Source organism: Oryzias latipes, chromosome 4 (assembly GCF_053564925.1).
Source record: "Oryzias latipes strain Hd-rR chromosome 4, Olatipes_Hd-rR_3.1".
NCBI lineage: Eukaryota > Metazoa > Chordata > Actinopteri > Beloniformes > Adrianichthyidae > Oryzias > Oryzias latipes.
Genome location: NC_136240.1, coordinates 9,713,238 through 9,740,912, shown reverse-complemented (window position 1 = coordinate 9,740,912; position 27,675 = coordinate 9,713,238). Strand labels below are relative to the sequence as shown.

The 27,675-nt window shown below is 43.3% G+C and overlaps 3 protein-coding genes across 6 annotated transcripts; 1 reads left to right on the top strand and 2 right to left on the bottom strand.

The window, feature by feature from the left end:
- Positions 1-13,310: 13,310 nt before the first annotated feature.
- Positions 13,311-18,705, bottom strand: hsd11b1la (hydroxysteroid (11-beta) dehydrogenase 1-like a). The gene is given in 6 exon segments (NM_001104791.1): positions 13,311-13,696; positions 13,762-13,927; positions 14,199-14,292; positions 14,357-14,560; positions 15,380-15,510; positions 18,536-18,705. Coding segments are annotated over 6 exon segments (858 nt in total). The 5' UTR covers positions 18,618-18,705; the 3' UTR covers positions 13,311-13,515.
- A 244-nt stretch (positions 18,706-18,949) lies between these two features.
- micos13 (mitochondrial contact site and cristae organizing system subunit 13) lies at positions 18,950-21,302 on the top strand. 2 transcript variants are annotated; one of them, XM_004067690.5, is made up of 4 exons: positions 18,950-19,123; positions 19,466-19,622; positions 19,790-19,850; positions 20,689-21,302. In XM_004067690.5, the coding sequence occupies exons 1-4, from the start codon at positions 19,095-19,097 to the stop codon at positions 20,784-20,786; spliced, it is 345 nt and encodes a 114-aa protein (XP_004067738.1). In that variant the 5' UTR covers positions 18,950-19,094; the 3' UTR covers positions 20,787-21,302. The 2 variants fall into 2 exon arrangements, with proteins under 2 accessions (XP_004067738.1, XP_011472140.1); XM_011473838.4 differs by having other exon boundaries at positions 18,963-19,123; positions 19,793-19,850.
- LOC100049409 (spindlin protein B) lies at positions 21,139-25,665 on the bottom strand. 3 transcript variants are annotated; one of them, XM_011473284.3, is made up of 5 exons: positions 25,526-25,665; positions 25,029-25,071; positions 24,065-24,312; positions 23,749-23,982; positions 21,139-22,464 (listed from the first exon to the last, which is right to left on the bottom strand). In XM_011473284.3, exons 2-5 carry the CDS (start codon positions 25,046-25,048, stop codon positions 22,259-22,261), a joined length of 708 nt encoding a protein of 235 aa, XP_011471586.1. In that variant the 5' UTR covers positions 25,049-25,071; positions 25,526-25,665; the 3' UTR covers positions 21,139-22,258.
- Between the last annotated feature and the right edge of the window lie 2,010 nt (positions 25,666-27,675).

Sequence of the window (27,675 nt, the reverse complement as noted above, 5' to 3'; positions counted from 1 at the left end):
GTGTAAACAGTGCCAATCCTCCCCTCACTACTTTAGCGGAGAGATTCCTTCAAGAGCCACATATTTGCACACATAGGCAGGATTTGTTGTTGTGTCGTTTATATTTTTATATTTATTTATCAAATGGTCACCAATGTGTCTGCAGCTCACCGCTCCCCCAGCGGTCAAATGTGGGGAACACATTTCACACACCTAGATGTGTATTAACTAATGGAACTATAACTTTTAATTTTAATACAGAGTTGCTTTTTTTTACCTTTTTTACTAGTGACTCTTTAATTTTATTTCTACATTTATTTTAAATATATATATTTGTGGTGCTGTTTTTTGTTACATTGTAGTAGCTTTTTATTTTTTATTTTTTATTTTGCACCGGTTACTGTTTCCTTATTATTACTGTAGCATGCTATTATTAATTTACATGTTCTGTATTTGATGTGTGTTCAGTTCATGTTGTTGTAATTAGTTAACAAACATTTTTATTTTGCAGAAAGTTTCTGTCCTGTATTAGCTCTGTCCCTTAATGAAGGGTGACTAGTTGTTAAAGACATTCCTTGGGGTCTTTATTTAAAAGTGTGTGTTCCAGGATAAAAGTGACTTAGTGAAGTGTAAGTTTTACACATTTTCTGATCAGCTCCATAACTATCATAGCTGCTACTTTTTAGGGCATTCAGCAGCAGTCTTTGTTACACAATGAACGACAGTTTTATTTATACTCTTGTAATGTAAACTCTACTTCTATTTTTTAAACTTTTTAATGCTACTAATGTGTTTGTGATTTTTTTTTACCTGTTTGTAATAGACAATGGGCTTCTTCCTGCGTTTTTTTAACTTGTCCTTTCCAGAGCTGAGGCCCACAAGTGGTGGTCGGATGTCACTGTTACAGTAGGGGGTTATGCCGCTTTAGACACACCAGGTGCATATTTGTATAAACTCATTTTGTATTTCAGCCTAAACTTTATTTATTTGATTAATTATTTTGACTTGTCTTGTCCAACAGCTGAGCAAACAGAGCTGGAGGCATCTTGTATTGGACATATTTTACTGTTTCAGCATGTGGTTAGGAATATTCTGACACATGAGGTGTATATTTGTATAAACCCCTTTTGTAATTTAGGGTAAACTCAATTTACTGGTGTATTGATTAAAATTGTTGTCAGGGTTATGAATTTTTCTTTAATAAAGATTAGAACCACACAGGAGATGAGAATTTTTTCTAGACTTCTGCAGAAGGAGAATCGGTCTATCACAGCGCGAACTGTACAGAGGAGGTCTGCCTTCCTAGTGCATGGAGCCTCTTTTTATTGAAAACTGAAGGTTGCAGACATGAACGTGGGTCATTTGATCAGAAAAAACAGGAACATCATATTCAGGTCATTGTTTTCTTACTGAAAGATAGAACTGAGACAATCACATTATGGTGATAATAGTGTGTAAGCAAATGATAATAACATAACTCTAACATTTGTATCCGTTTTTTGATTAAATTTGTAGCCAGGAGCCCCCGGACACCCGCATGGTATAGCAGATAGAGGAAATCGGGCAATCACGTGCCAGCCAGACCAGGGTCAGCAGGACCGCCACAGAGGCCCCCGATGCTTAGAGAGCAGGGCGCCACAGGAGCAAAGTAAGCTCCTACCCAGCCAGAAGAATAGCAGCCCCCCCACCCAGCTAGGGCCCCAGCACGGGGCTCTGCCCCTGAGACCAACATGACCAAGAGCTTGTGCAGTTGTATTGCTATAATACATTAAAACAACAAAAATGTCAAAATGAAATTAAAGGGTACAGACATACGCATGCCAAGCATATTTACCTCCTGCACAAATGCAAACATCTTGTTTGCGCAAATGTGAGGAATTCCCTGAGCTCAGGTGACTACATGTTTACTACGGAGGAGGATCATGTCACAGAATCTAAAAAAAAATGTAGATGGGGGGTCCTTCAGCCCCACACCAAGCCAGGTCGTAGTGAAAACTTACACAGCATGTTAGGGTAAGTCAGAGAGTAAGTGTCATGGTGCCTGGCAGTTCTCCTCCCCCTCCCCTTCACCTGAAGATTGGAACCAGCTGTGGACACTCAGCTCATCTACCTCACCGCCTTCTTAAGGAGATCCAGCCCAGCATTCATCGCCAGTCCGTTACCTACCTCGGTTTATTTAGACTCCTCTGTCGTTCTGGCTAAGTCTATGTTCTGACTAGTACTTACCTTGCCTGTCGATCCATCTCCAGGTTCTGCATCCACGAGTGTTCACCTGGAAGATCTTCCTCACGATCCGCAATCGGCTTAAGGCCTGTTCACACCGGGACGAATTTCGCCGGCGATTTTCGCCGACGTTTAACGCCTCGTGACTAAACAAAGGGCACCAATGAGAGTGTGCACACCGACGCGAAAAAACGCTACGCGACAAAGCGTCAAAAAAAAAAAACGCCTCGGGTTCGTTTTTTTTTTTCGACGCGTCGCGTCGAAATCTATTCGACCAATGAGAATGGCGCTTTTGCACACGTGTCTGGAGCTTCTGAAGTTACAGTAAAACACAACTTGGGGGCGCTCAACCACAAAACTGCCTTGCTGAGCACACATACCAGCGAAGAAGATAGACGGCAAGTAGCGTCAACACTGCCGCAAAGAAATAATGACGGACATTCTTAAATATCCCCTTACCAAGTACCAGTTGGAGCTACTGATGCTTGAAATATTCATGTTTTCTTTGTATTATTCTGACAAGCGCGTATATACTTGCTATCTTCTTCTGAGTGAAAAGCGACTTTAAGAAGCGTAAAGTTGCGCAGCGCCACCTTGTGTACAGGAGTATTTCTGTTTACATTAAGCGCCATCTAATGTCAGGGAATGAAATTGCATGTTCGCTCGGCTCACCGTCAGCGAAAATCGCCTGGGTGTGAACACAAAAAACGTGGCGAAAAACGCTGGCGAATAACGCCTGGCGAATATTCGTCCCGGTGTGTACGGGCCTTAAGCCTCACGTCTCGTCACGCTCCATCCTCGCCTCGGCTCCATTTCCCCTCTCGGCGAGACTCGCCCCGCTCCAGCCGCGCCTCGTTTCCTGCTACGAGCCCAAGACTCCACGAGCAGCGGCTATGCTCCAAGCTAACGAATTTTTACTGCTTGAACTTTGGTTTCCTGCCTGGGAAAATTAAAGACTCTCTGTTACACGCTATTTGCCTGAGTTTCTTTCCGGGTTTCAGCATCTGGGTCTGTCTCGTCATACACACCATGACAGTAAGTCCTGTACAAGTTTGCCCATTTTTCACCCGCAGACAGCCCATATCCAGCCACAAGGTTAGTTGTAACTTAAGCTTTACTGACGACTAGAGTGTGGCGTAAGGACGCCGTATGACAGCATCACCTGTGTGTTACCAGTGTGTTCAACTTCCATTATCCTTACAAATACTTCACGTTACACTTACCACACCCACAACAATGGTACATTCCATTTTCATAATGTCCCTTGAGGTAGTTGTCCGAGCTTCAAAGGAACTGAAAGACAGACTTGTGCTCTCCTTAAGATGCAGCCACTCCTCTCTATGACCCTCCACGGACCTGGACAACCAAAAAACCCACAGCACCTGTATGGGTGTACCCTTAGGATGGTTGCATGTGACTATACCCCCCATGACAACAATTACCTTTCTCTTTACATTTGACACGATATTCTTTTTGTATGTTCAGGTTTTAGTCTTCTGTGGCGTCTTTCCTTGAAGGAAAAGCGGATGGCAGCAGTCGCAGTGGCTTTGAAGCCCACCACCCCCATAAACAAGAACATGGCGGCCATATCCAGATGTTGATGTTCTCATTCCTCTGCAAATGTCAGTGGAGCTCTCCTACTAGGACGTAATGAGGAGCAGATAACTCCTCTGCTCCTCCTCAGCCTGGCCTGCTCGGCTCTCACACCGGTGTCTGTTTCCTTTGTGGTCGCTCACAGATGGATTGTGGGATACATTCCTAATTGATGTGTATGATTGCAAACCCAACCTGTTCCGGTTGAGATGTCAGCCCTATTGGGTTTTTCCTGCAGATGCGTGTGGAGGTGTGACTGTGGAGGTGGTCATCGTGGCAGTGTGTTTGTTTTTGAGCAACTGTCTGAAGTGAACCGACCCAAAGGAGCAGAAAGAAGCCCAGATGAGAGCTGCCTCTGTCTGTTCTATTCTCTGAAAATGCTGCTCTGTGATGATCACTCCCACAGGGGCAATACTGCATGTAATCACTTCCATTTGCAGGCTCTTTTACTCTCACTGCAGGTGACACACTGTCTCCCTCTAACTTCTCCTCGCCACAGTGAACTCATCCATCACTTTTCAGCACAGAAACGTCCAAATTGTGGAGGAAATCCTTCCTGTTCAGATGGATGGAAAATCATGATAACGCCTTCCTGACATCACCATGTTTCTAGAGGAATTCCTTTAGGAGTCAAGGTGTCCAGCTTTAATTAGTGTCATGTGCATCGAATCAACATCAAAAACCAGGAAATCAATGTGTGAAATTCATGAATCCAGTTCTTCTGTCCTAATTTTGAGCTCAGTCATCTCATCTTTTCCAACCCCCAGCTGCCAGCCCCCACTCCCTCGCTCTTACTCATCCATCCATCCTTTTTTTTTCCAGACAGACAACAAGTTTTTCCATGGTTGACCTGCAGTTCACCCTGACCTCCACAACATCCCAAACCACAGACAGTCAGGATCCGGGGCACTGCAGCCTGCCTGTGTCCTGGTCCAGAGAGGGGGTCCCACACCGCTGGTGGAGAGTGTCAGCTCTTTCAGCTCTTTCCTACTCTGAACTCATGTGGTCCCACAAACTCCGCAGACATTCCTGCTGCACAAGTAAAGTTAGAGACATCTCCTCTGCTTTTCTCACGACCCCTATTGGACACAGACACATCTCCGCCTGCCTCTGTCATGCAGCAGCAGAAATTAGAGCTGACTTAAGTCAGATGTCACAGGGACCGGTTTGATCAGAGCAGCACCACCTGTTTTTTAATCAATCTTCAGATAAAAAGGATATGCTGCAGCCTGATCAAATGTCTGTAAATAGGGATATCCAAATCCCTGTCCAGGAAGGTTTTTGCAGACCAATTCTTCATCTGATGCCTCAAGGCTTAACTTCCACTGAGCTGCACTCCACTTAACTTCAGCAAATCCCAGAAATCTGGATTTAAAGCCGAAGTCACATGTTTCTCCAGATGACTTCCCACAGGAGGACCCTGAAGTCAGAGGGTGGAGCCCTCACCGGTGGAGCCATGAACCGTGTCAGGCCATGTCAGCTTTCCTTACTTCAATGTAAATAAAGCTGGTCTGGCATGGCTCCACATCAGCACTGCCTCTCTTTGTCAGAGCCAGCTTTCCTCACAGGAAGACCTTTTATAGTCCCACTCCAGTCATCTTCTGATCTGTTCTCAAAATGTTCCCAGTGGTCTTTCAACCCTTGTGTTATCCTAGGCACTTTAACGTTGGGAGTTGGGTCATCTAGACCCAATAGACAGCGCTGAACCTTTTTTCTTCAATGATTTGTGATCTTCACTGGTGTCCATGGATTACATGAAATCTTTCCACCTTTATCCACCTTTGTCATGGTAGGGAGAACACGTCAATGCAAGGGTGGGGTCCTCTAAGATAGCACAAGGGTTAATTATGATGATGTCATTTTCTAGGACAAAGTTTCTGCAGAACAGCAGGTGTTTATTAGAAATTCAACTCTGAGTCATGATCGGCACCTCCCCTACCTGTTTCTGAGAGCTTTCTGTTTACATGCTCTCCTGCCAGCTTACAGCCCCAGGCTAACATTAGCAGTGCAACAAAAATGGCAAGCAATGTTGGAGCTATCCAGCCTTACAGTTTAAATCCAGATTCCAGCTCAGACGAGGAAAAGAAAAACATTCATGGATCTATTTGTCTGCAGGTGGATGCATCAGAATGGGGCGGAGCCGGAAGACTTAGAACTTTGTGTTTTAGTGAGAACCGAATGTTTCCAAACTGACCTCAGGGATCCGCCTTTAACCCTTGTGCTATCTTAGATGACCCCATCCTTACATTGACGTGTTCTCCCTACCATGACAAAGGTGGATAAAGGTGGAAAGATTTCATGTAACTTTAACATTGGGAGTTGGGTCATCTAGACCCACTAGACAGTGCTCTGAACCTTTTTTCTTCAATGATTTCACTGGTGTCCATGGATTACATGAAATCTTTCCACCTTTATCCACCTTTGTCATGGTGGGGAGAACACGTCAATGTAAGGATGGGGTCATCTAAGATAGCACAAGGGTTACAAATGTGTCTCATTCGGTTCAGAAAGTCAAAGACAGATCATCCTCCAACAACATGCTTATCAGCTCCTCCTGGATGATCCATATTCACCAATCATTTCATTTAACTTCTAGAGTCTTCATGCAAGAGGAGGAAGCTCAAATCACTTCATTTGAATTTGTTTCCTCTCTGCTCTGTCTGAGAGCGTTCCCAAAGTCATAACTGTGGTTTCACTGGAGTCCCCATGAAGGTTTAGTGCCACCAAAATGAAGCCGATTCCCAAAATCAGTTTTTGTTTATTACTAACAGGATTTGAAGTCCAACTTTAATTTACAAAACACTTTAGACATTTCTGTCAACCCAAAGTGCAGAACGATTACATGAAATCTGATAAAAAAGAATTTTCCTAAGGAGTGATGGCGGTGTTGGTGCCTTTGGGAAATCCAGTACCCGGGTTCAGCGAATAGCATGAGGCGGATCAGAACACGGTGGGGTGGGGGGGGGCACTGTGGAGCAGCTGAGGCTTCTGCAGAGTCTTTCTATTACAGCTCATACTCATGAAAGAGAAACACAAGCATTCAGTCAGTAAAACACGCAGTATTTCTGAGATTTTTTTTCACTCTCTGCTAAAAATAAAACGTGTTAAAAAAAGACACCCGCTCCAACAAAAGCAAAGTCCAGGTGAAGCTTGGTGAAAGGAGAAGACAGGTGAAAAGTACATTTCTGGCCCCCTGTGGTTGTAAAATGTGGACCAGTTTTGGATTTGTCTGAGATAATTGGAGGATAAACGGGCCGCAGAAATGTCTTGGTTTCCCGTCGGACCTGAAGGTCTGAATCTTCCTTCTCGCTGATGAAACTCAAGGGAACAGGAAAAGGTTGTTCTGAAACCTTTTGGTAACAGAAACGTCAGCTGAAAGACATAAACAACCCAAAACTCAACGGCACCGTTTATTTTTCATGACCCTCCCACTCTGGTTCCTCCCCGCTCCCACTTTCTGCCCCGCTCATCCCAGCGCAGCCCCTCTGCAGAAAGTTCTCTGGAAAGTCATTTTCCATCACCCTTTGACTGTGCGCTGAACTGTAAAGCCACCCCATTGGAAACCAAATAAAAGGATGGGGGGGGGGGGGGGGGGGGCAAGAAGGAGAATTCTAATTCTCTGCAGGCCTTTGGTATTAACCCAAACACCAGAGCTGTCAGCAGTTCAGAGAGGGAGGTGCGAGGGGCAAACATTCAGTGTTAATTGGCACTTTGTAAGCTCTGAGCTCTGCCTTTGTGAGGGGGTGGAGGACAGAGCGTGGAGGGGGGGGGGCTCTCATTCTTGCAGGTTTGATGGCCTTGTTGAGGGTGTTTACGGTTCACTTCTTATCCTTTGTAAATGAAAAAAAAGAAGAACTTGTCTGTCCCACCACACATGCTCTCAGTCACCCCCACCTACTAGAAAGAGGACCAACAAAAGTACAGAGTCCATGGGGGGGGGGTCAATGTTCCACTGGTGTCCACAGAAATGATGAGGAACAGAGAAACACAACCAAAACTTTATGAACACTTTAGTGTCTCAGTGGGATAAAAATGGACTTTTTTGGTTTTTCGTAATGCCACCATTTAAAGAATAAGGAAAGTGTCGTTCATTTACTCAACTTCAGTTCAGATTTGTTCAACGTCATTATAATGAAAATGTGAAAATTAAAAAAAATCATTTATTTATGTTCAAAACATTGAAAATGTTCTGTGCTACTTCAGCTCTAGTACAAAAAAAGTCACTTTTTATAATATTTAGTAAATAACAAAAACTTAATAAACAGTTTGGGAATTGTGTTCTCCACCACACCTCCCACTCCACCGCCCCCGCCCCGTTCATAGAGATACAGCCGAGCGTGAATGTCAGATCGGGAGGTGGAGGATGTAAAAACACAGACTGTCCTCTTTGTGGATCCTCCGCTGTGTTTACGGTTATCAAGAACAATTAGTGAGAGACAAGTTAGCTCACACAAGTACACACACACACACATGTGCACACATACACACACTCCTTATGACTATGGTAACAAGCAGAATTGACAACCACTCAGTGTATCTGAAGGTTGTTGTGGTTTCCAATAATACCTGGAAGGATCACTTAAACTGAACTCGTGCTCGTGCTTAAAGACCCGGTCTGATAAAAAATAGTGTTTTTGGGATTTTTAACATGGTCTGGTGGCATTTTTCTGATGATGGAGGACATTAATGAAGAAAGTTATGATCAAAACTGCATTTTTGAGCATTTCAATATTCAATTGTTGTAAATCAGGAGAGGAGAAAAAAACGCAGTTTAAAAAAGATGCTTTTGTAACATTTTTCTGATGATGGCAGACATTTATGTATAAAATATAGACTTAAATTGCACTCCTAAGTAGTTCTTTATTCTAATCTTTGTGAATCAGGAGCAGATAAAAAATGCTGTTGAAAAAAAATAGCATTTACGAAGTAGAAAAAATGCTGGGCAAGGCCACAACCTCCCTGCTCCGCTCCATTCTGATGCATCCACCTGCAGACAAATAGATCCATCAACGTCTTTGTTTTCCTCGTCTGAGCTGGAATCTGGATTTAAACTGTACGACTGGATTGTTCACCATTTTTGTTGCAGCGCTAATGTTAACCTGGGGGTGTGAGGGGCTGTAAGCTAGTGGGAGAGCATGTAAACAGAGAGCTCTCAACAATGGGAAGGGGCTGGGGTTTGCTTTGCAGAATCTATGTCTTAGAAAATGACAGTTTTATTACATTTTGACTAAAAACAGCAACATCATCATTAGAAAAGCACTGGGAACACTTTGAAAACAAATCAGAAGATGATTGGAGTGGGATGATCAGGTAAAAGTGAATTTAAATGCGTCCAGGTAACGTGCTCTTAAAGTTGAGTCATGGCGTCTGGATGTAAAAATCATTTCACCCCTCAAACTTCATGTTGATGCCGTTGCTATGCTGCTGTCCTCCATCTGGCTGCTTTGCATGAACCTGGACCAGAGCTTAGTGTGGTGGGCTCTTCTTCAGCCTTAAGGCCCGTACACACCGGGACGAATTTCACGCGCTATATTCGCCAACAATTAACGCCTCGTTACTAAACAAAGGGCACCAATGTGAGTGTGCACACCGACCCAAAAAACGCCACGCGTCAAAGCGTCATTTTTTTAAAAACGCCTCGGGTTCGTTTTTTGGGTTTGACGCACCACGTCGAAAACTATACGACCAATGAGAATGGCGCTTTTGCACACGTGTCTGGAGCTTCTGAAGTTACAGTAAAACACAACTTGGGGGCGCTCAAACACAAAACTACCTTTCTGAGCACACATATCAGCGAAGAAGATAGACGCCAAGTACCATCTACACTGCCGCAAAGAAATAATGACGGACATTCTAAAATATCCCCGAAAATGTTCATGATACATTTTCAGCTTTTGTACCAGTCGATAAAACTCATGTTCATGCTCAACCCATGTTCTTCTCTTCTCGTAACTATGGGATGTACCCAAAATCGGCGTCTTTTCCGGCGTCTTTCAACATTCAACAGAACAATAATGTCTTCATCGCTGGAACTGGAGCTGGAGCTACTGGTGCTTGAAATATTCATGTTTTCTTTGTATGATTCTGACAAGCTTGTGAATATTTGCTCTCTTCTTCTGAGTGAAAAGCGAGTTTAAGAAGCGTAAAGTTGCGCAGCGCCACCTTGTGTACAGGAGTATTTCTGTTTTACATTAAGCGCCATCTAACGTCAGGGAATGAAATTGCATGTTCGCTCGGCTCATCGTCAGCGAAAATCGCCTGGGTGTGAACACGAAAAACGTGGCGAAAAACGCTGGCGAATAACGGCTGGCGAATATTCGTCCCGGTGTGTACGGGCGTTTACAGCTGGAACTTTATCAGTGTGAGGCGCGACCCCAGAGTTACCCAGATGTGCATCTGTTGCTTTTTTCTGTTAGCATCGGCAGCATTCTCTCCTCCTCTTCCTCCTCTTCTATATAATGTGCTCCTCGGTTGCTGGAGTTCAGGAAGCAGAGCTTGCAGAGGTATCTTAAGGTGTGACTTCGTGCCAAACATCATTCCTCCTGACCCAAGATCATTGGTTTCGTCACGATTCAGGCTGGGAACCATGTCTTTGTGGGAGGGGGGCAGTCTGACAGGCAGATGTGGGTCTCTTTTGCCTCCTTGTGGTCTTTGGTGGAGTCTGTCTTTGGATTTCATTCGTGGACTCTTTCCTTCTGTCCAACCTGGCATTCCTGGTGATTATTGAAAAACTGAGACTCTGGTAATGTAATCAAAAGCTCTTTTCTCCGTCTTTTGGCGCCACCTTCAGCTGAGACACACAGGCTGCTGCTGTCTTCACCCTTCAGCCTCTTTCTGGCCCCACCTCCTCCTGTGTCAACCCCGTGCTCCTCAGAAAGAACCTGGAGAGGGAGGTCAGGGGTCATCTCCGCCTTCTCTGACACCCACGTGGTCTGTATCTTATGCCCCCCCCTTCCATTTTTGTGATGTTTGTTCAGATGCTCAACTTCAAGGCAGATGACTGAATCAGACACTGCGACAGATCAATGGCTGCTGGCGTAAAGAGGGTAAAAGGATGAAATCTGACCCTTGCCCTGCGATGGAGCGGCACACTGTTCAGGATGAACCCCGCCTTCACCCGACAGTAGCAGGGTTGGCTCCAGCAACCCTGTGACTCTGTAGGGATTCAGCCGTTTCTAAAAATGTTTCTAAAGTGGGCCATTTAGAAGCTCCTTGCATTCAAGCATGTTAATTCTAACTAACCGGAGCTAATTCTAATTTTAACCGGATAATGAGAAATCATGTAATAAAATGGTTACGGTAGAAGAGGGGGGGTTTATATGAGTTCGATTCCTTCCACTGCCTTTCAAGCAATATTTAATTTTATGTCTTATTATCTTTTGTGTATTATTCTTATTTAATTGCTTGAAATAAACCATTTCAAAATCAAAAACATTCTGATGCTGCTTTAGGCTTCAAATGGGTCTTAAATTTCAATAGTCAACTTTTCCTGGACTGGGTTCATTAACTTTTTGACAAAGGTTTGAAGACCCTCATCCTTCTGAAAGGAGACAGACAAGCCCGATAGATAATAGAGCTACTCCAGCAGCTCCAGAACCTCAACTCGTTCTTCAGTTAAGACTTTGAAGTCAGCTATCATTGAAAAGGCCACGCCCTCATCTGGGTGTGGTTTCTTTGTCAGATTTTCAATAAAATGATGATTCTACCCCCTGGTCAGCTATGATGGACATGAAACCTGAAGAACATGAAGAACGGAGGTGGAAGGGGTTTTTGAAGTCTTTTTAGATTGAGTAGGGGCTGACTTGCATGAGTTATAAGCCACCTAGTGGTTACTTTGTGAATGGATTTGGCTCCACTCCTATTCTGGAGCTGCCATGTGTTCACGCTGCATTTCTCTGCTGCTGCTCATTGAACATTTGAAATAAGGTTTTCATGTGTTACTGAATGTTCTGCGCTTTGCTTAGAAACGTTTCCTGTCAGTGGATCTCAGACGGAAGCGCTCCAGCTTCCATCAGTCATCCTTTGTGCTTTGGTGGTCAGCCCAGCGAGACAAACCCTTCAAAACCAAAATGACCAGCAATTGAGAGTTCAACTTTGGTAGTTTTGCTTTGTGGCCTTGATGAATCGTAATGTCGCGCCAGTCCTCTGATGACTTTGATCAAAGACACAAACAGAAGCATCAGATGATAAACTGCTCAGTACATCACCTGACTTGTTGGAGTCACGACTTTCTGAGTTTGTCAGTTTGATCAAAATGAACCCAACCACTGCTTTGATGACCACCGTGAGCTGAAGATCATTCAGAGCTTTAAAGCTCTCATGTAGGTTCGCCTCTTCAGAAGTTCAACTCTGATCCTCTTCTGACCTATTATGATGGACATCCCTGAGTATACACAGAGGAAACAGGCAGAGTGGTGAACGCCGGCATCAAAGCTGCCCATCCCGCGCTGCTGGGGCAGAAGGTGGATGGACTTTGCAGGATAAACATGAACCATCCGTGTGGGGCTGCTGGGTGTTGGTGCGGACTCTCCGCTGATGAAGGAGAGTCCATGGTCTGAAACGTGACGTTCTGCTGTCAGATGCGAAACCGAGGACAGTGATGCTCTTCTGATCCTGAGGTGTTTGGTATCAGGAGCAGCAGACGAGGATTCTGCAAGCGGATGCTCTCAGCTGCGGTTCAATTTTCATAGAGAAACTGCACTTGATGAAGAGTGTAGGAAGCATGGAGATCATGTGAGCAGAGCTTCACGTGCGATGTTGTGTGAGGTGAACATTTTCAGAATGTTGGTTCTGTTTTCCGTGTGTGTGCATTGTTGTTTAGCGTGCTGGAGACACGCCGCTGAGTCCTGAGAGGATCCATCACCCAGCATTTGCAGGACTAATCTGTTGCAGGTGTTCCTGTCTGAGGGCTGCCCTCCTCCCCAGGAGGCCTCAGCACTGGGAACATGTGTGACAAAGAGACAAAAGGAGAAAAAAGAAGAAAATAGACTTTTGCAGATTCTGGTTTTACCAAAGCAATGAGAAATGCTTTAGCTAATCACAAAGCAGAGTCCATTCTCATGAGAGGCCAGCTTCTCCTCTGCTGCTCTAACCGTCACTGACCTGACATGGACACTTCAGACAGGATGCATCTTCCAGGGTGAGCTGCATAAGATGGAGACCACCAGCATGGACCGAGGCACAGACTCCGAAGAAACCCTGAGGTGCCTTTAGGATCCACGCTCAAAAGCTCAAAGGAACCAAAAACAAAAGTTCCTCACAGCAGGAACTGACGCTCCCACTGTGGCCAGCTTTGACAAGACTAACCTCCATGAAAAAATGGAGGGAAAACCAGAAGGGGGTGGGGCATGCTAAAAGGTGGTTGAATAATTTAGTTTGCAGGATAAAGAATACAGGAAATGGATCAGTTATTTATTGTAATACCACTAACAGACGGCACTAAAGTCTTTATGGGTTCAGCTCTGCTGCCCCCTTGTGGAGTCTGTCTTTAACGACAACAAGAAACTGTCCCACAGTTTGACTGCTAACAAAAACGATGGTGTTTTATTGTGCAGATAGCTCTGAACATTTGAACCTCGATGATAAAAAAAAACAAGAGTATGCACAGAGGAACCACAAATGTTTGACAGTAGTCGGTCAACATTGGTCCAAATTTAACAAATGTCCTCCTCTTCAATCAGAGGAGCCGGCAGGTCTGTCCACAGCGCCGCCACGGTGCATTTAGGAGGTCTTGTAGAACTTCTGGATCATGTAATCTGATAAGGAAGGACACCAGTCTTTGGTGAGAGCCATGACCTGCGTGAACCAGGGGTAGAACAGCTCCCTCTGCCTCGTTGCTCCTGTGATGATGATGTTCAGCGCAGCGTCTGTTGCAGGGTAAGCCGACATGTCCGTGAACTCCCTAGAGCACAGGAACAACTTTTTAAGTATTTGAAGTTGATCTCCTCCTCCCCCCCGTGCACATACCTGATTTTCTCCATAGCGGATGCTGTGTCTATGAGCCCCAGGGTGCATATGGAGATGGACACGTTGCTCTTCTTCATCACCAGCTCGTGACGAAGGGACCCGAAGAAGCCATTCAAGGCAAATTTGGTTGAAGTATATGGAGCTACGTAGGGAGTGCTGACTCGACCTGTGAGGAAAGAGTTGACATCTGAGTGAAGCTTTGGAACAGATGGAGGGTTTCTGTGTGTAGATGACAAACGAGCCTTTGGTGACCTTCAGTCCTGCCTCACTGGCTTTGCCTCTATTTATTTAAAAATGGAATAGAACAGTTTTCATTGTGATGGACCGATTACTAAGGAAAATTAAGATCAATGTAAACCTAAAACAGAAATAAAATCAAAATCAGCAACAGGCTGAAAACACCATCCATATATGTTAAATATTTATGCTACATTTACCACATAATGATGACACGACCACCAAAGCTCCTCCGGTCCGCTCCAGGAAGGGCAGAGCTCTCCCCGCCATCTGGACGTAGCTGTGGAAGTTGATCTTCAAACAACACAGAACATCAGGACAGCCCTCGACACCGACACGCCGACGGGATGTGACTTACCTTCATGAGCTGCTGAACCTGTTCGTGATCTCCATCCCACATCCTGAGGTCGATCGACCCAATGTGGTTCAGAACTAGGTAATCCAAGCCTCCCAGCTCCTCCAGAGCAAAATCCACCACTTTGTCAGGGTCTGCATCCGTGCTCATGTCTGCTGCTATGTAGACCGCCTTCTGAGCCCCCAGACTGAGGCACTTCTCCACCACCTGTGAGCCACCGTTAATGAGAATGATCAAACTGTCCAGCGTGGCGCCACGGATCAGGGATCAGATCAACAACTTTGGCTTTTACCAACACCATTATTTTCTGTGACAACACCATCTAAATAACTTATACATGCTTACACCATGGTCTTGGTGAAAACTGGATTCTGATTGGCTGCAGGTGGTCCAATAAAAGGTGACAACGGACAACTTAAAAAGACGTTCCGGTCATGTAGCCTGATTGTTCCTAAACCTCACTTGGTAACTTGAACAACAGAAACTTAGTTTGTTGATTCATATTTATTGATCAGAATTAATGGTGGATGTTTGACTTTATCTTTATCATCTAGTTAAAAACAAGGTTGACGAGGTGAACTTTCCTCTGAACTGATGCTTTGGATCACTGAACATGACCTTTAGTATTTAGACACTTTCCTCTGCAGGTTAGTCCTCATACAGCAGCTGCAGGTTACCATGACAACGTGTTGCATTTGTATCAAATATTCCGCTTCTTGTATAAAACTATTTAAATGTAAAAACAAAAACAGATTAAAGTACTAATATTAGATTCAATAATTCTTTCTTTCAAGAGTGGCCATGGTATACGTAAGAGGGATATGCCCTTCCAGGTGTCCATTATCAGAAACTACTGGATGTTATGGAAGCAAACATCCTCTGCTTCACACTGGAAGTTTCCTGTCTCCAGGTTGTCCGTTAATTTCTGACATCCGAATGCCTTAACGGGCATTACCCCTTACATATATCTATGTCATTTCATTCAAGGACTTGTGACAAGTGACATTTATGGTGAAGGTCACTGACCTGCTGCAGAACTTTCTCCCTCCGGGCTGTAATGACTACCTGGGCTCCAAAGCGGGCGTAATGATAGGCCATCTGCTCCCCGATACCTGTGCTGGCCCCCGTCACCAGAACTCTGGCGCCTCTGATCGACTCTGGAAGGAATTCCTCCAATAATCACATCAATCCGAATTGCTGTACACTTTTTTGCCTAAATATGAGCATGTGTTGATGTAAACATTCATGTGTGCTGCCCTGACAAACCACTCGTCAATTACTTTTTTAACGTGTTGGATTCTTTTGGTCTTGCACAGTGGGTTTCTGACCCAACACACAGTCATGGACATATTCTGGACTTAGCTCTGTCTTTTGGGTTTCTCATCACCTCGGTCAAGACTGTAAATACTGCCTTTTCTGACCATTCAGCGGTTTTATTCGACTTTGTTCTGCCATTCAATGTTGCCCCCAAACCTGCTCCTGTCACATGGGTGCGGGGCCTCGACAAAGGAAAAGCTGCTGAATTTTTGGCTATATTTTCGCTGGAGTGGCCGACTTTATGCTCATCCCCGATTACCACAGATGCTTGAATTGCTGTGCTCTAAAATTTTGAATGAGATTGCCTTGCCATAAAAAAAAACAAGGGACACATCTGAACGCTGGGTCTCTGAGGAAATACGTGGCTTGAGACAAGACTGCAGGACAGAGAGAAAATTGAAGGACAGATTCCAAATTTCCCATGATCTCCTTAGAGACCAACTCTACATCTATGAGGAAGCTGTCACAAAAGCTAGAAGACAATTTTATGCTGATATTATCTCATCTGCTGACGTCCTCTCAGGATTCATTCAATTTTAACCAGGTAGTAGTGAGACCACTGTTGAAAAAACAAATGCTCGATTCTCCTTTTTTTTCAAACCATAGGCCAAATCCAACCCACATTTTTGTGCTCAAGTCCTTGACAACATTCTCTTTAAACAGTTGGTCACTTTCTTAAACGCACATGAAATCCAGGAACCTGTACAGTCAGGGCTCAGGTCTGGCTCTTTAAAACCTTTTTAATGATGTTCTGATGGCAGATGAACTGGTTGTTCATTTATCATTGGATCTATCTGAAGCTTTTGACACAGTTGATCATGAGATCCTAATTGGCCGGTTGGAACAGTGGGCGGGGCTTTCCTGGGAAGCCCTACAGTGGATGTGGTCTTACCTTACCTTAGGTCTTTCTGCATTAGAATGGGTCCTCACTCATCCAAGTGTGACCCCCTGAAATGGGGGGTCCCTCAAGGGTCGGTTTTTGGCCCGTTGTTATTTTCTATTTACTTGCTGCCACTGGGAATGCTGTTCCGGTAGCAAGAGGGGAACTTTCACCTTTATGTTTACGACTGTCAAGTTTATGTCCCTGTATGTAAGGGACCTGACCGCACAATTAACTTAATAATTGACTGCCTTGCTGAAGATAGGTCGTGGCCTAAATGAAAGCAAAATATGTAATTGTGTTTACCCCTAGTGGGGGAAAAGATCATGGTGTTGGTTTCCTTTCTCTTGCCCCTTTTGAACAGTCTGTGGTCACAAACCTGAGTGTGAAACTTGATGCAGCTCTGAAGCTTCACCTCCAAATAAAGGTTGTGATCAGGTCCTGCTTTATTCAGATGTGACGTCTGGCTAGGATTAAGTCTTCTTATCAAAAACTAACCTTGAAATGGTCACCCATGCTTTGGTTTGGTCTAGTCTAAATTATTGCAGTTCTTTATATTCTGCCTTAGCCAAGGCATTAATAGCCTGCAGCTGGTTCAAAATGCAGCAGCCAAATTTATTTGTGGGGCAAAGTAGTTTGACCACATAACACCGATCTTGGCCTCTTCGAACTGGCTGCCAGTGAAATACTTGCTTTTCATTAAAATGTTGGTCTCTTGCAGGTATGGCTCCTTCTTACCTCTCCAGTCTTCTTTTAAAATATTCCCCTCCAAAGTCCTTACGTTCCCCTCACCAGTTTGTGTTAATGGTTCCCAGAACCAAAAGTAACTTTCGGGGGGACGGTGGGTTTTCTGTGTTGGATCCTAAACTATGGAATCAGTTGCCACCGGCAATTAGAGAGGTCACGCTATAGATGACTTTAAAAAAAGAACTTTTCTCCATTTCAGCGCTTTAGCATCAGCCTAACCCTGGTTTTAATCTCTCTTAAATTGGTTTTATGCTTTTTATTCTTTTCTATTTATGTCCCTACAGGGATTTAATTTGGTTTTGTGCTTTTAATTGTTTTTTGTTTTGTTCTCCATGTGTACAGCACTTTGGGTCTCCTTGGCTAGTGGTGGAAGGTTCTTTATAAACAAATGATGATGATGATCTAAAAAAACATTTATGTTACCCTGAACTGACTGATAACAACTGGTCCTTATATGTGTGATAACACAGAAGTGTACAAAGATCCAACCGCAGTCATGCGGCGTTTATAATTGCCCCATGAAGAGATAGCGGCTCACAGAACCTCCTATAGTATCAGAACACGTTTCAACCTGTGACCCTGAGCTCTGATTGAGCGCTGCTGGAGTTTGTTACAGTTGTTAAGGATGGTGATATTACCAGAGGATAGCATGAAAACTGACTGATCAGCTTTTCTGCATGAAAGCTGCGCTCGCTGAGGTCAGGCCTCTCAGCCACTGAAGCAGATTCTAACCGTTTACCTGGTTTCCACTCCCACTTTTCCCAGAGGGAATAGTAAACCCTCAGCAACATTATTGTGCATAGGTAAATTAATTCAGTGCAGAAATGTTCACAATTTCATCCTATTTATATATGTTTGAGCTGACTATTTAGAGCAAAGGGGAAAAAACCGGAATAGTCAGCTCAATATGCAAGTAAAGACATGAACCTGTGGCCCCATTCGCCAATAAGCAAAGGTAATGTTATCTTTATGATCCTCGTTATGTTGCCATGGCACACAAATCTGTGAATGGTAGATAACTCCAAATTAATGATAGCAACAGGAAACATTCAATGAGTATTAAAAATTAATTAAAATAAGCATACAAAGAAACCCAACTGCGAAAAATGACTGATCATTTCTGCAAAATGCGGTTTTAGGAACACATGCACGCCCCAGAAGGTCCACTAACATCCACCCTGAGCCTCAAACCCTTAAATAATAAGACTGACTAAAAAATGAAACAGATTTCTGCTCACCTGGATCAAAAGTGGGTGAAGTCCACTTGACAGCTAAAAAAACTACACATAAACTGACTATCAAGACTTTAGTAAAAGCCATTTTGGAAAAAGCAGCAACTGGTCTGACTGCTGGGTTTTGTGGAATTGTGCTGATCTGTGGTTATACAACGGCTGCATTTGGCAACACTGCTCTCAGACAAGTTCAGGGAGGTCCCATGGAAAAAAGTACATCTGTTAAACGCCCCATTTCACTGTTTTTCTTGCGATTTGGGCGTGAACTTCACATTAGACACACCCCTTTGAAAAATCATTTTTCATTTTTAGATATAATTTTTAAACATTTTTATTTAAAAAGTATTTACCTGTGATTTAAAAAGTTAAATAAAATAAAGCATTAGAAAGTGAGGCAGAACGAATGTGTTGCTCTGCAGCGGAACTAAGTTTCCAAGATCCAACTTTATTAACACAGCTGTGGTTGACAGGACAAGAATCCGGCTTGTCCTTCAGTGCAGCTGCTAGGTTTGACTTCTTTCAGGTCACAGTCGTGGCTTCGGGATAGTTCGGTTACCCGTGGATCATGGCGACAAAGCTTTTGCCTGTAGTGAAGTTAGTTCATTTTTACTTTACAAATGTTCGGAGAAGTGATGCTAAATGCGGGATTAGCCGACTAGCTAGCTAATCAAACTAGCTAGCAAAGCTAACAAATGTTCTTTGCCTGTTTAGCTAACTCTAATATAAACTATGTGTTCTGTATCTGTATCCACAAAACTGAATGTTAATTTACTCATTTATAATTTACTCATTTGTACTCAGCGCGTCTTGAGAAGTTTCTAAAGTCCTTTAGTTTCTCTGTCAAACCAACGTTTTAAAATGTTTACTTGTGTTATCATCTCTGTCTCAACGATCTTTGATGACCTGCGTTTCATGATGGACTCTGATTACCTGCAGACTCGCGACCAAGGTGGGCATAGCGGGAGGGGCTGTGTATGTGGCCTATGACTCCGGGCTGCTGGGGGGCAGCGAACAAGGTTCTGAGGCCCTACAGAAGGCCAGAGCCGCTGTCCCCCCCGCCATTGAGGAGTGGATGAAGTACTTCGGTCTTCAGGTACAAACAAACTAGGTTTGAGTGAGAGGTCTTTGGGTTTGTTTGGTCTTTGGTGACTTCTCCTGGGGTTAAAGAGGACCGTTATAGATCTGCACATTAATGCATCCCTTAAGTTTCACTGGTCCCATTAACTAATACACAACCTCCTCTTTTTATTTCTCTGTCAGCAGACTCAGCTTCCAACCATCCCTAACGTTGAATTTTCTCCGGTCCAGGCGTGGAACTCTGGTAAGAGCTGACGGACATTTTTGGGTTTTCCTCTATAAGAGAAACAGTTTGTCATTTCACTGCTGAGTTTGTGCCTCTGTGTTTGCAGGGGGTCTACAGATTTGCTCAAGTGAAATTTAAGGATTTTAAAATTTAAGACCCTATATGCACAAAAATAGAAACAGAGAGTTGGGAGTCTGTGGTTTCTTGCTCTACACGTGATTCCATTGCTATGATCCTTGCTATGTAAAGTTTAAATGTCTTTCAGCAAACCGCAGAGTTTGCTTCATAAAGATTTCCACTTATAAGTTTAACCACTACGACTAATCCCTATTTCCAAGACACACACTGCTGAGCACGAGCTAATAAGCTAGCAGAGGTGAAACGATTTACCACCAGTTAATAACCTTATGACACAGCGCATCCCAGAAATGTTCTTTTTTTTTTGGGTGACAGGTCACATCAGTCGATGAGAAATTTAAAACCTGTTCGTAAGAATTTAGCTGAAGAGACTGATGATGGGAAGTGGGGGAAGGCTTACCAAAAGTCCCGCCCACAACTCAAAGGGGAATTTCAAATGAGCTCCTGCAGAAACTGTCCTGGAAAATGACAGGTTTTTAGACTAAAAATGGCAATAAGAACACTGGGAACGCTTTGAAAAGAGATCAACAGATGATCCGAGTGGGACCTTAAGACAATTTAATGCTTTACAAGACTTTATTGTAGTTCAACAAAACATGAGACTTTTTAAGGATCTGCAGCCACCTGGGTTTGTGTGCACGTCTTCAATCAGCTTTCGCCTTCAGTTTTCCTTAAATTTGTCTTGTGAGACCTGAAAACCGTTTCTTTTTAATTGCAGGAGTGCGGTGGACGATTTCCAGACTTTCTGAAGCTCCAACAAAAGCGAGTGAAATGACGACTCAGGGGTTTCAGTTTGTGAAAGACCTCCTCAAGTGAACCCCCCCGGTATCAGTTTTACTTTTGCACTCAACAGCTCACTTTGGAGAGGTTCAGCCTCGTTCCTCCCCAAGTGGAAGGTTATGGTAACACATTACTACTCCTAAATCAGCCCTAGAAAAGCAGTTGTTTATGAAGAGGCATGTAATGAAGACTGAGCTTATTGTAAGGAAATGAAGTATTTAAAGAACCTCTTCTTTGCTGTAAACCAACTCATTTTACCCACCAAGCAAGGTTTTTTCTCAGTCTAAATGTCCAAAAGTTGTAAATATTCTAGTTGACCTTTTCATGCCTTCTTTAGTGTCTCATGTTCAAGTTCTGGTCATGACAATGTCTATAAAAAAAACACCAATCATATGCACAAAAACTTTATTTGTTCCATAACATTGACACGAAACACAGGAAACCAAAGCGTCAGTTGAGCATCCGAACCTCCAGGGCTCCCCAGCTCTGATGTTTAGTGTCTGTTTTAAATCTCGTTATTTCCACATGTAGAAATAAAGTTTCCTAACTTCAGGCACGGTTTCACTGTTTCATGCAACTTTAACGGAGAAATCCAGAACCGAAGAGCTAAAGAACTGCGGTTTCATCACATTAAGTTTGATGAAATCACTTCTGCAAGCAAATATAAGAGTACAAGACGAGAATTCCTGTGGCGGTTACAATAGTCTGTTAGCTGGAAGTCCACATGTTTACTACAGATGTTGTTATGATCATACAGAGAATGTACACACCAGCAGAACTATCTCCTCTTCATTTAAAGCATTTTGCAGTTTTTTAAAACAAAAAAAGTATATTCTAGGAAACGAGTTCCTCCTTTACTTGAATCTGAATATGTAAACGTTACACAATAAAGTGCTCCTCACAACACAACAGTGAGAGAATACAATGGATAAGGATGCATTTCCCATCAAACCAACGGCTGCACAGCTTTCCTGACGGGGTCAGTGTCGCTGTTGAGGGAGGGGGACTAAAGAGCGGCTGTCAGGGGCAACGAACTGATTCCAACAGGCCAGAAGGCACTTTGATGATGTGGGGGTGTTCACATTCAAACGCAAGGCTGCTGTCTTCATCCAGACGGGTTTCTAGTCCGTGATACCTCCGACACGGGAGTGTTGGCGAGAAGCTCAGCAAAGCAGACATCGCTAAACGCAGCTGGGAATGTCGCAACTAAATATGGAGCAACGGGTTGGAAAACATGCATCTGACGACAATTACCATCTATCAATGCCATTCTAGGGGGCTGCTCTCTGGGGAGGGGTCAAGGCCTTTATTCGGAGTTCGTGTCTTTTCAAAAGCCACAAAGTGCAGATTTGATTCAATTAACGACTCGTGAAAAGAAATAAAAAGAACCCAACTCCAACTGAAAACGGCGAACTGTGCTGCCAACACAGCTGAGCATCTCTTCTTAAACAGAAAGACGGATGGGACGACAAAAAGCAAACAAGGTGCGATAAAAGTGTCCATCACGTTCAGTTGGTTTTGACCAGGTCATAAACATGAATGTGAAAGTCATCGTCATATTTGATGTAGTACACGGAGGGCTTGGCTGGCACCTGATAAATGACCAAGCCCGTCCTCTTCACCCCTTTGTCGGTGACGTACTCCACCTGCTTCCCCACCAGACTCTCCGTCTCCTCCCCTGGTTTTCTGTCTGCAGGCAGCAGGTGCTTGTTTTCTGAGAAATGACAAAGACGGTGAGAAAAACGCTCCTCAAACGGTTTTGTGGCACCAAACATCCGTTTGTTTCCCTTTTGTGAGGATGAAATGCAGGGAGATCGTCAAGGAGTTGACAGACCTGTTTTGAATCGCACTGGAAAACAGGAAGTGATGCAATTCTGTCTGTGTGGAAACGTTTCGGAATCTATTCTATGAAAGTCTATTTTTGAAAGGACTTGTGGAAATAAATACTTCACTTCAAAGATATTCTAATTTTTGGAAGGTTCTGTAATTACGTGATTCATTTGTAACCGTTAGTGATCATTAGGGCTGTAACAGTACACTAAAATCTCAATTCGATTCGGTACATTTTCAGTGGTTTTTTGGTACAAAAAAGGCAGAACAAAATGACTTGCAAAGTGCATTTATTGGTTTTACATAAAAATATATAAAATGGACCTATGTAGGTTATCTGCTATATAAAATAATACAACTATTAGCTGTCAGGAAACAAAAACTTTGGATAATTAACACTGGCCTGGAAAAAACAAACATTTTAACTTGCACTTTTTTTTTCTTGTACACCCGACTGTTACAGTCAGGTGATGCAGTTTTAGGTGCGTTAGTAGATTACATGTTACTGTGGCATACGCTATGTCTGTATAATAATGTCGACACACAGCATTCGACTTTTCCAATCGTCTTTCCCCTTCATGCTGACAACAAAGTTGAAGCCTTCCCACACAGGAGAGCGTAAGGAGATGGGGGGGGGTCCTCAATCTCTGGCCTCACGTCTGCATTAGCCATATGTTGACATGCTTACTGTCACCTCCGTTACCGAATGGCGTCTTGGCGGAAACTCACGGTTAACAGTAGTTCTGCCTCGGTGCAGAGTGAAGACATTTGGGGGGGAAAAAAAAGTACCAAAACGGTACAAAAGTGAACCGAACCAAAATTGGCGTACCGAAACGTTCGATACAACTACGTGTACCGTTACAACCCTTACTTATAAGATCTAGATACAGTCAAAATCAGAAAATAACCTTATTTTAAAAAAACAACGAACTATTTGAAGCCCCTCCCAGCCTTTTTTTTCTGGATTTTTTGGAGTCAACATTTCTTAACTTTTATTCTTTTTTTTGTTTGTTTCTGACAACAACCCATCTGTAACATGACAACTAAATTCATCTGCTTTGTCTGCTGAGATTCTAAAACAAAAACCCAAGCAGACTGATTTCTTCACAGTTCATAGAAGGATTGGATCAGAACTTTCAGAACAGGTTCTTCCGGTTCTGCGACGTACCTGCTTCAGGTAGGATCCTCAGGTCCCCTTCAGCGTAGTCGTCCCATAGCTGATACATGTACAGAACAGGGTCCTTCTCGTACGTTATATAGTACCAGTTGGTCATGACTGGAGCTCTGGAGAGCACCATGCCTCTCCACTCGTTTTTTTCTCCATCCTCCTTCTCGAACAGATGCTCCACAGCTTTGCCCACCAGCTCTTCTGCCCCTAGGGGCATCTTGACTTTGTTATTTACTGTGGAGACATTTGAAGCTTCAGACGGCGGATAACACCAAACCTTCCAGTCGTGGGAGAGGAAAAGCTTCTGCCGACTCACCAACTTGCTCTGGTAAGACCTGCAGGTTGGAAACCCTTTCATCTTTGAAGAGCTCGATGCCGTAGACGCAGTCGAAACCGTCGTACTTCACCATAAAGAGCGACGGGCTGACGCTCAGCCTGTCCAGCACGGTTCCTTTCCACTTGCTGTGGTTCCCGCGTTCTCGCCAGTTATGCTGGATCCGCAGGCCCAGGATGCAGTTTGGGTCCAGAGGTGGCGTCTCGCTCAGTTCCCCGCTGCTGCGCTTTCTGCACAAGCGAGGCCGGAACGCAGATGAGCGATTCAATAGAAGAACAGAGTTCTACTACTTTGTTTTAGCGTTCTCTAGACTGTTCTCTGGTCACGTGATCAGACCCTTATTCTAATCTGATGGATCCAACATGTCTCATGGTTCCTTCTCAAGAACCTTGAGTGGCAAAGGATCCATCCATCATCCAGGCCAGGAAGATTTGATCTTCCTGGCCTGGACATCTTGGACCTTTCAACAGATTTGGAACATGAACCCATAACCTGTGAGGATCCTGGGGGTCCCACCACCGCCCCCTGTGGTTATGGGTAAATTGCAGCTGTCAAAGGCAGTGAATATATTAACCAGGATCTATTGATCAATCTAGAACCTTTAAATGAATTAAGTCCTACCAATTTTGCACCCTCACCTTCTTTTTTTTTTAGATTGTGTTACTTAAACTTAACTTCTAAGACCTAAAATTACATGTTACATGTCAGCCTTGGATGTGGGAAATGTATTTAATAATATTCTCTAAAAGTTATTTGTTCGAAGTAACCTCTAAAAGTTTGTAATGTGCATTTATTTTTGTGAAATTACATTTTAAATGTAAATATTTATATTTGAGGTGGATTTCTGCACCGTTTACGTCATAGATTCTGACCGGACAACAGTATAAACTCAGTGAAGCAGTGTAAGCTTCATGAAGCCCCTGAAGCAGCATCGTGTCGGACATACCTGCCCCTTTTCTTGGACATGCCTGCAGGAGTTCACCGGTTCACTACAGGAGGAAACGGGAGAAAACGTCACAGCTTACGTCAGCGTGGGACTGACAGCACAAACGACCAATCAGCGACAGACATCGACGTCATCATAGACGGTGAGAATGCAGAGGTCACAGGTATTTACGGTTACCGTAAACAGTCAGACTGTCGTTACTCCGGCGCTGAGATAAATGTCCGGCTGAGGTAAAGAAACCCCAAATGTACCGCTTAGATTAGTGACACTGCAACTTTCTCATTTAAAAATAAAACCATGGATAACCTGAGCGGGAGCCCGCTCTTCCTGGACTAAATTAATCCCACTAAAGCAGATTATTATTATCTGTCTGGTTTACCTTGAATTTTAGCTCACACAAACAAAGGGGGTTAAACATGTCCGCCACAGGCGGAGGACGAACACGACAGGTTCCTACAAGTTCGGACGTTCCTCCGGAGAGAACAAAGTTCATTTACCTTCAGTCTGAGCTCATCTTCCCGCTCTCCGGTGTGTCGGTGGACAAATGTTGCCGCACCGCAAACCGCCGCTGGAAATCTCGCGAAACCAGCGGAAAAGACATGACTTCGGTTACCATAGAACTACACTTCCCAGTAGGCCATTGGTTGCCATGGCTGTTGGAACAGACGTACTCAGGCGCGCAGTGATTTATGGGTATTGGTGTCTTGTTTGACTACACAATTTTATTTTATTTTTAAATCACAGTTTTATGAGTTTTCTTGATTTTGGGTGATAAATTTAGGAAAATTAGAACATCAGACTATGTTTTACACTTAAATTCACAGAATTATTTATAGTTACAATAATCAAAATACAAATAATTTGAATATAAAGACAGGTCACAATTATTAACCAACACTTTACAAAATTACCAGAGAGAGAACATTATGGATCAGATTAAATTGAAAAATAATAACACCTAAATTATACCAGACTGTCATATAAGTGCAGATGTAAACTAGTTCAAAAATGTAGCTAATAATCATGAGAATTCCAGCAGAGGTCGCCATAGCTTTATAATTTCCCTTAACATTTAATTAAGAAACAGTAAAACAATTGAAAAGTATTACTGTTACCCATAAATAATTACCAGTAATATAAATATGACAGGCCGGTGACCTCTCCAAGGTGTACCCCACTCTACAGTAGCTGGGACAGGCTCTGGCAAACCTGTGACCCCAAAAGGGATGGAGCAGGTTCAGAAAATGGATGAATGGATATATAAAGGTGCATTAGAACCTCAAATAAACAGAGTGGTTGTAGATAAAAAGCTGCACGACGTGACAGCAGATTCAGAGGAATTCCACATTTCTAAAAGACCAAAGGAGAGTGATTGTGATGAGCCAACCAGGAAAAAACTAGAACTTTTATCAGGATGAATAGGACCAATGTTTGAAAACTGAAACTAGACTGAGGCTGGTCAGCAGACGGAACCAGACATGTTCTAAACTCGCTGATAGACAACTGATCGACACCAGTAGGCAACTAACCTGGGAAACTTTAAAGTCTCTCTACAATGAAAATCATGTTTTTTGAGTTTTTGACTCATGTGTGGCATTTTTCTTATGAAAGAGAACAAAGGGAATTTTATAAAATCATTTCATGTTTGCATTTCTGAGTATTTCCCCTTTTAAATCACTGTCGTTCAAAAACAATACTAAATTGCGCCACACCGCTCAAATCATGCTGCTGTCAGACCTTTGTGCCATGCCCACAACTTCACAGGACTTCAGATCATGTCTGTACCATTGACTTAACATTGAAAATGGCGCCTCTGCCGCACCACTTAACACTTCCTCTGGGTCCGTGTGGCCAAGAAAAAAGTTCAACGCTGGCTGCACGTATTTGGAAAATTACAAATAGTCCCTTTCTTTGTGGCATTTAATGTATTTGCTGTTCAAGGTAATTCAACAATCTCCATCTGCTAGCATCACATCAGTTCTGAGCCACAGCCAGTGCTGCTCGCTGCTGCAATGTAGACTAAATTATAATGTTATTTAAAGCATTTTTCATGGACTTATCAAAGTTCTTTTTGGTGTGTTATTTTATTATTTTGTTATTTCATTATTTTGTGTTATTTTATTGTTCAAAAAGTATCACTTTGGTACAAAAAATGCCACTTTCCAGCGTTTCTTTATCACAGAAGAGAAACTTTGGACAACAGAGACTGTCAGTCGGTGTTATGTGAGGCCCCCTCCCCCCTTTTTGTGTGATGTTTTTGCACATCTTGCAGATAGGGGGCCTCGAGGGAGGAGCTAGTCAGCTACACACCAACGGCCACGCCCATTTAGAGGAGATTTTAGAAACGGAGGGTTCAGATAAACATGAAATATGGCTTTTTAAGGCATTTAGGTTGTATTTTGGTTAAAAACCTCGTAATCACAATTAAAACACCACGTATTTATTAAGAAAAATGCTGTGGGGGACTTTAATGTCCCGCTTCAATGAAAATTGTGTTTTTGGTGTTTTTAAACATTTTCTTGTATTTTCCTGATGATGGACGACATAGATAAAGAAAATCAAGAGTCAAACTGGATCACAATTCTTTATAAACAATTTATGAACTGTGTCAAATGTTTTGGGTTGTAGTGTGTTGTGTTTGCTGTGT

What these genes read in the sequence shown, in the direction of transcription:
- LOC100049409 (XM_011473284.3), bottom strand. Translation starts at nt 25,048, where the DNA reads ATGTCCAAGAAAAGGGGCAG. An exon ending in ATGTCCAAGAAAAGGGGCAG is followed by an intron (nt 24,313 to 25,028) that starts GTATGTCCGACA and finishes TCGCTTGTGCAG; the next exon opens with AAAGCGCAGCAGCGGGGAAC. An exon ending in GAGGATCCTACCTGAAGCAG is followed by an intron (nt 22,465 to 23,748) that starts GTACGTCGCAGA and finishes GTCATTTCTCAG; the next exon opens with AAAACAAGCACCTGCTGCCT.
- micos13 (XM_004067690.5), top strand. Translation starts at nt 19,095, where the DNA reads ATGGCGACAAAGCTTTTGCCTGTAGTGAA. An exon ending in AAGCTTTTGCCTGTAGTGAA is followed by an intron (nt 19,124 to 19,465) that starts GTTAGTTCATTT and finishes GATTACCTGCAG; the next exon opens with ACTCGCGACCAAGGTGGGCA. An exon ending in TGAAGTACTTCGGTCTTCAG is followed by an intron (nt 19,623 to 19,789) that starts GTACAAACAAAC and finishes TTTCTCTGTCAG; the next exon opens with CAGACTCAGCTTCCAACCAT.